This window comes from Rhinopithecus bieti, unplaced genomic scaffold, assembly GCF_001698545.2.
Source record: "Rhinopithecus bieti isolate Rb0 unplaced genomic scaffold, ASM169854v2 scaffold_26426, whole genome shotgun sequence".
NCBI lineage: Eukaryota > Metazoa > Chordata > Mammalia > Primates > Cercopithecidae > Rhinopithecus > Rhinopithecus bieti.
The window spans coordinates 91,609-101,007 of record NW_016811945.1 but is presented as its reverse complement, the minus strand read 5'-3'; the positions used below and the strand labels follow the sequence as shown (position 1 = coordinate 101,007).

The 9,399-nt window shown below is 51.7% G+C and overlaps 1 protein-coding gene across 1 annotated transcript in view; it reads right to left on the bottom strand.

Moving 5' to 3' along the window:
• The window catches only part of PLA2G4E (phospholipase A2 group IVE), a 64,895-nt gene that overhangs the window by 23,096 nt on the left and 32,400 nt on the right, over nt 1-9,399 (bottom strand). The window contains exons 2-5 of the mRNA XM_017895399.1: nt 9,265-9,337; nt 3,342-3,478; nt 1,592-1,723; nt 562-602 (exon numbers count right to left, since the gene is read on the bottom strand). Of these exons, the coding sequence (XP_017750888.1) occupies nt 562-602; nt 1,592-1,723; nt 3,342-3,478; nt 9,265-9,337 (383 nt within the window). The remainder of the gene's footprint in view (nt 1-561; nt 603-1,591; nt 1,724-3,341; nt 3,479-9,264; nt 9,338-9,399) is intronic.

Below are 9,399 nucleotides of genomic sequence, written 5' to 3'. Positions count from 1 at the left end.
GAGGGAGGGAGGGAGGGAGGGAGGGAGGGAGGGAGGAAGGCAAGCAGGCAAGAAAGAAGATTGGAAAGAACCCTGCAAGGTGGGCCTGAGCCTCCCACTGACGTGGTTCCAGAGTTGGCTGTAGAGGGGGTGGCCTCTGCTTGTGGCCAGGGTTTGGGGTGTTTGTTCTAACAGTTCTGGTCAAGGAGGAGACCCCTGGGCTCTGACTTCTTTCTCAACTGGGCCTAAACAAGGCCCCCATCACCATGGTGGCAGGAACTCTTCCCAGAAGCCACCCTTGGGAATGCAGGGGGCCTGGCAGGCTATCTGGCCAGAGTACTAGATCTTTAAAGCAATGCTGAGGGCAGGAGAACTGGGTAAGTGTGGTGGGGCCCGGGCTCCTACACTATGGAGAAGCTCACAGGTGATTCTGATGCACCGTGAAGAGTCAGGGTTAATGCCAGGAGTGAGACTGGAAGAGGGTGGGGCAGCATAAAGGCTGACCTGACTCTGAAATGCTCGTTCCCAGAAGCCATGTGATGGCCAGGACCTTGGTGGGCCCCAGGACCCGGGCCTACTCACCTCTCCTCCAGCAGGAACTCCACCTCCAGCTCTTCCATGCCCTGGTAGGGGAGGGAGAGAAGGCGACTGTGAGTGGCGTCTGCACATCTCTGCTGACCAGAACCCTTTGCCTCCTGGAGAGCCCCGTGGACCTGCCTCCGTCCTTCCCCCACGGCTGCCTGCTGCCATGGAGTGCGCTTGTGGTCTCCTCTGCCAATCTCTGTCCCCAAGTCTTTGACATCAGGAGCATCACTGACAGCCCAGGGGAGGTCGAGGTATGGAGTTGACCCCCAGGCCCAGCATGTGCATTCCTCTTCCCTGTGCATTTGTCACTTCCCTGGCTTCCCACTGCTTTTCTGCCTTCCCAAAGGGCTCAGTGCCTGTGGCAAGGGAGCACTGAGATACTCCTTCAGAAAGCCCATTCCTTCCTTCACTGAGTCCCTCACGCCTTTTGCTGTGTAACTGGAGGCAAGCCAGGGCCTCACTGGGCCTTACTTTCCCCACCAGAATGTAAGCTAGGTGAGGGCAGGGATGCTAGTTCCCGAGGGGACCCAGTGTCTGGAACAGTGCCAGCCCCTCACAGGCACTCAAGTGCTGGTTGAATGATTGAATGGACAGCATCCTGGGGGCTCCAGCTCCAGCTGTCTCTGATCTGCAGATTCTCCCACCTTTACCCTCATCTGTCCTCTGTTCCTGGGGCCATCCCAGCAACGGGACTCTGAGGGAAGAAAAGGAGGGAAGGGAACCAAGGCTTACTACATCTGCACTGTGTTCTGTGAACACGGCTAGTTGCCTGAATTACGGTTTCTCATTTAAGTCCCACAACAACCTTCTGTGGTAGGTATTAGGATCACCATTTTGTAGATGAGGAAACAGAAACTTAGGAAGTTATTTTCACGGCATCACATAGTGAGTGACAGTGCTGGGATTTAAACCAGCAGCACCATCTTTTCTCAACTTGACTGTGTACACAGAGAAGACCCGTGGGAATCAGCACCAGCTATGAGGTTTTTATGAGGCCGGAGTCTGAGGGCCCGGACCCTGCACCCACCTGCGGGTTGAGTGGAAACTTCACGTGGGTTTTCTTTCGGAAACAGAGCTTGGTGAGGTCATAGAGAACTGTCAGGAGATGGTCATCTGGTGTCACTGTGTCTTCATCACAGACACTCAACTCTAGCACGTTCTAGGGAGAAGGAAGGATGCCAGTCTGGTTACCATGGTTGCATTGACCCCTGCCCAGAACAAGGGGCCTGACCTCTGTCCTAGCAAGGAGGTAGGTCTGGGGGAAGGGAGACAGCCCAGAAGTCCCTGCTTAGACGTGAGAGACATTTGTAGAGAAATGAATTAAGGAAGTAAAGTGTCTATTCCCTCCTTTTCAACTCCCTGAAGCCTTCTTGGCCTTCTACTCTCTCTCCTCGTAGAGAATTTTGCCTCTTTTACAAGCTTAGTAGAGACCTGTGAAGTATGGAAGGATTTCATTTCACCTGAGGGGAAGGATGGATGGGAAAGAGCAAGCAAGACCCCTGCCAAGATATAGAATGTGGCCAGCACTGGGCCCCTGGGTGCTGAAGACAGCCCCTTTGGCGCTAGAAAATCCAGATCAGGGAAGCTAACATCTAACACTCCAGGGAGTGATGTGGCAAAGCTTGTAGGGATTCTGATAATTGGTGGGATTGGGGTGAGGTATGTGAACTCTATCCTTTGACTCATCAGCCCCTGGTAAGGTCTCATGGATGGTCCCAAAGCAGCTACCCTGTCGTCTGGCTGAACTCTGAGGTCAATGTTCTCAGGTGACATGGACTAATCTCTGAGGCCTCTTGATCCAAGGATACTGGGAGAGGTGGGTTGAGGCTGCCTCTTAAATACATCTAGTGGACACAAGTTGGTTCTGGAGGTTCCCAACTGGATGTGATTGTTGATCTCGTAATTACTAGAAACCCAAGTATGTCCCAGAACCAACCCAGCAGCTCCACAATCCAAAGGAAGCTCAAATTCTGATTTCAAGATGGCAGACTGAACCCACATCCAAATCCTCCTCCCTTACCAAACTCACATGTATGATAGAAAAGGTATTTACAAAATAATAAGTACAAAGCCCTCCTTAAAAACAAAAAGGATACATCACATAACAAAAATAAATAAGTATCCCTAAAACATGGAGGCAGTAAGGTGGAGCTGTCAAGCCTCAAGCACCTCCAGACTGGGGCTGATGCCACTATGATGAGGCCAAATTTGTCTTAAGGGATCTCTTCTGAGGCTGTCACAACTCAGGATGCTCAAAGGATAATTATCCCATGGGAGATGTGAACTCAACTTAGAGTCATCATGTATCTGAAGACCAATCCTATGAAACAACTCAACAAATAAAAGAATACACACCCAAAGAAATGGAAATAATAAAGCAATATGAAAATAATTTAAGAGACAGAGAACCCTCTGGCTGGAATTAGACTGGCCTCAGACCTAGTGAATAGAATGGTTCTTCCACTCTGTGTATTCCCCTGCTTGGAGAAGACTCTGGAAACACAATGTTTTGGATTAAGAGACACCTAGTTTCAGCAACAATTAGGACAAGAGAGACCAGGAGAAAAAGCTAGAAAGATAAATAGACTCAAGAGGTGCAAACATGAGACAGGCAGAAGGAAGTGGTACGTAAGTGGGAAGACAGGTCTGTAGGACAAGAAGTAGGCAGAAAGAGAAACAAAGAGGCATAAGAACACAGAGGCAAACAGAAGGACAAGTGGGCGAGACGGGAGTAGAAATGCAGACAGGGCAGACAGGTGCAGTCCTCCATGTCTCACCTTCACTTGGCTCTGGATCTGGAAACTGAAGCTTTCATTCCACTCTGGGTTTGGGCAGTTGGAGATGGTCCTTGTCCTCAGCTTCTTCTGAGAGGCGGTGGGCAGCCAGAGGCTCACAAAACAGTCTGTCTGGCTCACTGTCCAAGAAAGATAAATGGAACCAATCCAGGTTCAGAGAGAACATGTGGAGTCAAAAGGGAGCTTCAGGCAAGCCTCTTCCAGAGCCAGGCCCCATCTCAGCTCCAGTTCCTCTCCTCACTCATGGGTCTAACTTTCCAGAGACCCAGATCCCCAAGAAGTCACAGACTGTAGGCTATGGATCTCACAGAGAGTGACCCAGTCCCACTGGCCATTCTCATAGACACAGATGGCCTCCGGCTCTTATTAGAAGCACCCTTGTCTCTGAGAAAACACCTGCTTGTTTGGGACAAAGTATGGTCACACAGTTTTCCCTCTGCCAAGGTAAGATCTGGAAGACCAGACCCCAAGGGTCTGGATTACTTCTTGTCTTAGCCCAGGGACCAGGAAAACCAAAGTAGGGCCAAGCGCTCCCTCTGGGCTGCGGAGAAGTGAGGTTGAGAAGGAACAGTCTTTTGTGAGTCGGTCAAGAAGAAGGGCCCCAGTGGGCAAGGGCTTGAGTGAAACTAGCTATTCAGCAAGATCGAGGAGCAGGAACCCCCATCTCCATATGGCTTAATGCCTCCACTGCATCCAGCCAGGCTCTTCATACCTACCCTGATCTACAGCGTGAGGTTATGGCCCAAGAAACCCTCCCCTCTGTGGCCACGTACTTCTTTTTCATTCTAAATGAACAACCCAAGGGTGATGCTGCTGGACATGCTCTGGAGAAGGAACAGAGACTTTGACTCCAACAAGCCCTCCCAAAATGACAGAAGGTCTCCTAAGTCTTCCACCTGGAGCAGCAGAAGGGATAGGGTGAAAATAGCAGTGCAGGCTGGCTCCCTGCTCTATTCTACCTGGGAGGAGGGAGGCAGAGGGGCCATGAATGCCCTTGTCACTCTCCTGGCAGTCAGTGAGGGTGAGTCCCAGAGTACACACCAGATACGTAGGAAAGGGTGAAAGCCAACACAGTTTCCAGTGTCAGAGAATCCTCTCGACAGTAAGCTGGTGGGAGAATGGGAGTTCTACACTGGTAGGACTGATTCAAACTAGTTTTTAATTATTCATAGTCACTGATGAGAGTGGAGCCAGGGCTTTCTTCGCCCTACATTGTCACCACACTGAAAGGTTTATCAGAATCAAGAGCCCTGATCTAAATCACAGGCGTTTCTAGCTTCTGATTTCATCCCTGAAGTCTGGTTGATCTTTGAGGCCTCATCATTTGGTGAATTGGAATTCACAGCCCTCCTCCTATTGAAGAAAGGTGAGATGACACTACCCTTTAGATGTCATGATAATCACTTAATTCAGACAAAAAGAATGACTGAAACCCAAAAGAATCAAAAGAAAATGATGACCTCATCACCCTACTCTTCCCCTCTATGCTCTACCTGCTCTTCCTTACCATCACTCAGGCGTCCAGGCCAGAAACCAGTGTCATCCTTGACTCTCACATTCAGCTGATTTAACCCTTTGTCTCTCTCGGGCCCCCCAACTTCTCATCTGTCCTGCCACTGCCCTGGTGTAGACCACCATAATCTCTGGGGCCACTTCCCAAATGGGCTTCCCATCTCCTGTCTTGCCCTACTCTAATATTTTCTCCACAGAGAAGCCACAGGGAGTTTTTTAGATGTGACCTTGCCACTCCCCACTTTAAGGTCCTCCAGGGGCTCCCTTCTGCCCTCAGGAAGGAGTCCCAGCCACTCAAAGTGGCTGCTGCTGCTCACTTCCCCAACCTCAGCCTCATCTCTCCACCCTCCCTAATACCCCACCCCTGCCCTCTGTGTGTGAGCATGTGTACATGAGCACACACGTATTCACACACATTTACACGCATACGCATGCACTCAAACTTACACACACGCACTCACACTTCAGACTCCAGCCAAACACAGTCACTTGTATTCAAAAGTACCTTCGCACATGTAGCTCCCTCTGCCCAGAACACTCTTCCACTTTCACCCACCCTTCTCCTGGCTAGCCCCTTGGGGCTTCAGAAGGAACCTCCTCTGGAAGCTTTCTCTGAGCACCCAAGTCTGGGCCAGGTACCCCTGAGCCCAGGGTCCTCTGTTCCTCCCCCGGGGAGCACCCCTATGCTGCACTGCAACAACAGGTAGACTCATCTGTCTCTATACACTGTGGCCACAGGATACAGGTACAGATACGTCACGGCAGATACAGGTAAGAGGTCAGCGTGTCTCATTGCTCTACTGATAGGGAGACTCACCGGGGACCTGCTCAGCCCTCTTGAACCCCTCCCTTAGCTTTTCCAGAACACTGGCTCCTCCTTCCCAGGCCTGGACCACACCCCTCAGGTCTGTCTCCTGTATGCTGGGAGCCCGCAGGCAGGGACCGGCCAGCTCTACACCTACTGGCTCTGTAACACGCTTCGCACGCATGACTTAAGGGACCCTGTAAGAGTCCCTTCCCTCTAAAATTCTTTTCCTGTCATTAGTCCATGCCTAAAATTCTCCCATTAAGCCCATTAAATAAAACTCAGTATTTTGGCCTAAGGCTTAAATGTCTAGTTAAGATAAAGAAATATTCCTGGCAGAGACAAGATTGATCAGACACCCACATTCCAAGCACTACTTTTTCAGTTCTTTTGCAGAGAGTGGCTTCCCCTGCCTACCCCCAGCAATGAATGGTTAGGCAACTGTGACCTGGCTCTGAGAATTTCATGGACTATGGGGATTTCCTAGGCACAGATAGGTTCTAATCCTTGTTCCTAGTGGAGTGACAGAGGGCTTGGTCATCTGAATGACATGTCTCCTTTCCTGGAATATGGGTGGCAGAGATGACTCAATCATCTCTATAGATGTTCAGAACTTTGTCTCTCTAATACCTCTGGAGATACCTGTCTGATATCCCTTGGGGTGCTGGTTTGGGTTTTAATTTGTTTTCCCAAGAGAAACAAAAACTCCTGACCAGTGGGAGGTTTCCAGGCCTGATTGTCCCTCAGTCCTGGCCCCAGGGCTCTTTCGGTTATCGAGAAGGAGTCAGCCCTGAATCTGAGTATTCACTGCCATTCGGCCTCTTCGAAATTTTAGGAGACTCAGGCACAAGTTACAAGACTAAATGGAAGTGCTGTTTATTTTGGATTCAAACTAGAAGGGAAAAATTGGGGACAAGAGTAACCCAGGACCTAAAAGACTTCAGGATAGTCTTAATCTAACCCAGGCAAGGTAGCAACACAGCCCAGCCTGCAGCGACTGTGGAATCCAGACCGGACATGACTGGGGCTGGCACCCCAAGATGCCACATGTGCCTTCTGCCTTGTTTCTCAGGGGAAATGAGGAAAACTAAGCAACAAGGGGGTTTCCAAAGAGGACCAGGTATCGCCCAAAGGCAGCCTGCCTGCCCAATGGGCATGTAGGGAAGGGAGGAGGAGGCTTGTAGAGCCAGACAACAGCCTGTTTCTCTAGCTGCCTGCCCTTCCTCACACCCCGTCACCTGCTGAGTGGCAGGTGTGGCAGGAAGAAGACAGAAGAAAGGGCCCTGGACAATAGGAGGTCTGGGCATGCAGGTGCAGGCATGCAGATGGGGGCATGAAGCCAGGTGACTGGAGGGGCTGGGACAGATACATCTCAAAAGAAGTTGGAGGGCTGGGCGTAGTGGCTCACGCCTGTAATCCCAGCATTTTGGGAGGCTGAGACAGACGATCACTTGAGCCCAGAAGTTTGAAACCAGCTTGGACAACATGGTGAAACCCTGTCTCCACAAATAATTTTTTTTTTTTTAAAGTTAGCCAGTTGCAGTGGTGCGTGCCTGTAGTCCCAGCTACTTGGCAGGCTGAGGTGGGAGGATCACCTGAGCCCAGGAGGTCGAGGCTGCAGTGAGATGAGATTGAGCCACTGCACTGCAGCCTGGGCAACAGAGTGAGACTCTGTCTCAAGATAAGATAAAATAAAATAAAATAAGCAGAAGGAGTTGGAGGAAGGTAAGCACTGCTGTGGATATGTGGGAGCTGGGCTGTCCCAAGAAGGAGGGTGAACTCTGCCCAAGAGTGGGAAGGTGTCCGATTGGCCACCGAGGTATGGACAAAAAAGGCAAGAGAGGTGGCCACGTCCCGGACCCAGAGGACATTCCCTGGCTCCTCAGATTGTTCACCGATGGGCTGGGAAAGACTCCAAGAAGCTTGAGGAAAAGTCCCTGGCCCTCTGGTTGGCCACTTGGCAGACACAGACCCAAACTAGAGGTTACTGGAGCCACTGCTGCTGGCGCAGGCTCTGGACACGTTGTCCTCCAGAGGCTCTGTCTCTGGAATCCTGCTTAGTCTCTTTGCTGTCTCGGGCTCAGGGCCCTCCCACACTCACCCATTCACACTTAGCTCTCCATTGGAGTGACAGCTTCCTACAAGTTCCCAGACTCTCCACACCTGCACTCTAGCACAAGCTGCATACAAGCCCTCAGGAAGCCATGCAATCTCTTCCTCAAGACCTCAGGCACCCTAACACTTTGAAGGCATCCAATCCCTCCTCTGCCTCACTTCCTGGTTCTCCACACCTGGCTTCTCTTCTCTCTTCCCACACTCTCCACACCTGGGATCAGACCCTACTTCCCTCTTAGGCAATCGTTAACCTCTCATGGCAAAATGGGCCTCCAGGGCCTCTCATCAAGTTGTTGGGAGCCTCAGGTAGTGTGTGGATGTCTGGCCACAGGTCAACCAGGCAGGTGCTTAGAGGGTGTGGCTCCCTGTCTCAGAACAGCCTCTCCCCAAGGTAGGGCTCCCAAGGCCTCTAGATGCTCAGGCCCTGCCCCTCTCAGACCCCAGGCTTTCTATGCAGCTTTTCTTGGCCACTCCCAGCTCTCAGTGTTCTCCTCTGCCTCTAAACTCCCTGGTGACAAGATGGAAATGCTGTCTCCTATTGTTCTATAACTGCTCTGGACATAGATAGCTCCTCTTGTTAAAATGTACACTCAATCTCAGGGCTCTGTGTCTTCTCTGCCCCTCCCAGGCCCTCCCTGGCCTTTGGGGATCCCTGTGGCCCTTGAGTCCTTCCTGTGTGGTGACCGGTGAGCAGGGATACTCCCCACCTGTGGGGCCTGGACACAGAGCTTTTTCCGCCTTGGGGGCCAACTTCCTCTCTGGATGGGGCCGGGGTGGGCAGTGTGGGGAGGGGCTTTCGATTCTCATGATGTCTTAAAATGCCACCCAAAGACAGGGGTGGGGAGGATTCTGCCCACTGAGGTGCCTCCATTGACCCCTGTGGCCTGGAAATGCAGCAGGCTCTGGGATGAAGCGGGAGGCTGGGGCTGCCAGGAAACAGCACTGCACAAACAGCCCTGCTAAGTCAAGACACATCCACGGGCTAAACTGTAGAACTGGGTGCTGTGGGCTCTGGCATGGCCCCCAGAGCCCCATTTCAGATCTCTGTCTTGAGAAGGGGCTCTGGGAGTCACCTGGCAGCTGGCTCCACGATGCCTAAGCACCTCTCCTTCCACTTCAGCCCAACAGGCCCTAAACCAAAGAAGGAGCAAGGAGTGCTCCGTGTGGGCAAAGCTGGTGCTCTTGGAAATCGATTCCAGGAAGAGAGAGCAGGGACGAGACAGTGGGCAAACAGAGCTCTTGGGTAGTGCCGAGGGAAGAGCATGAATGAGGGGCCTGGAAGAGTGACAGAAACCCCAAAGTCTGAACTGCAACTTGAGTACAGAACACACATGCATGCACACACATACACGTATACACCATGCATGAGCGCACACACACACACGGATCCACCTGACCATTTCTCCAGCCAGGGCCTCTTCCATCCAGACCCTGTAAGCAGAAGAGAAAGAGAGAAGCAAAGTGGATACTTACGCATATCAGCCTGCCGGACATTTTTCATCCGGATGACCCGCACTGTCAATAGGTGGCATGGAGACAGCCCCTCCTGTGGAAGGAGAGGACAGAGGACTCAGTCTTCAGGCATCACCCGAAGGCCATCGCCCAGGG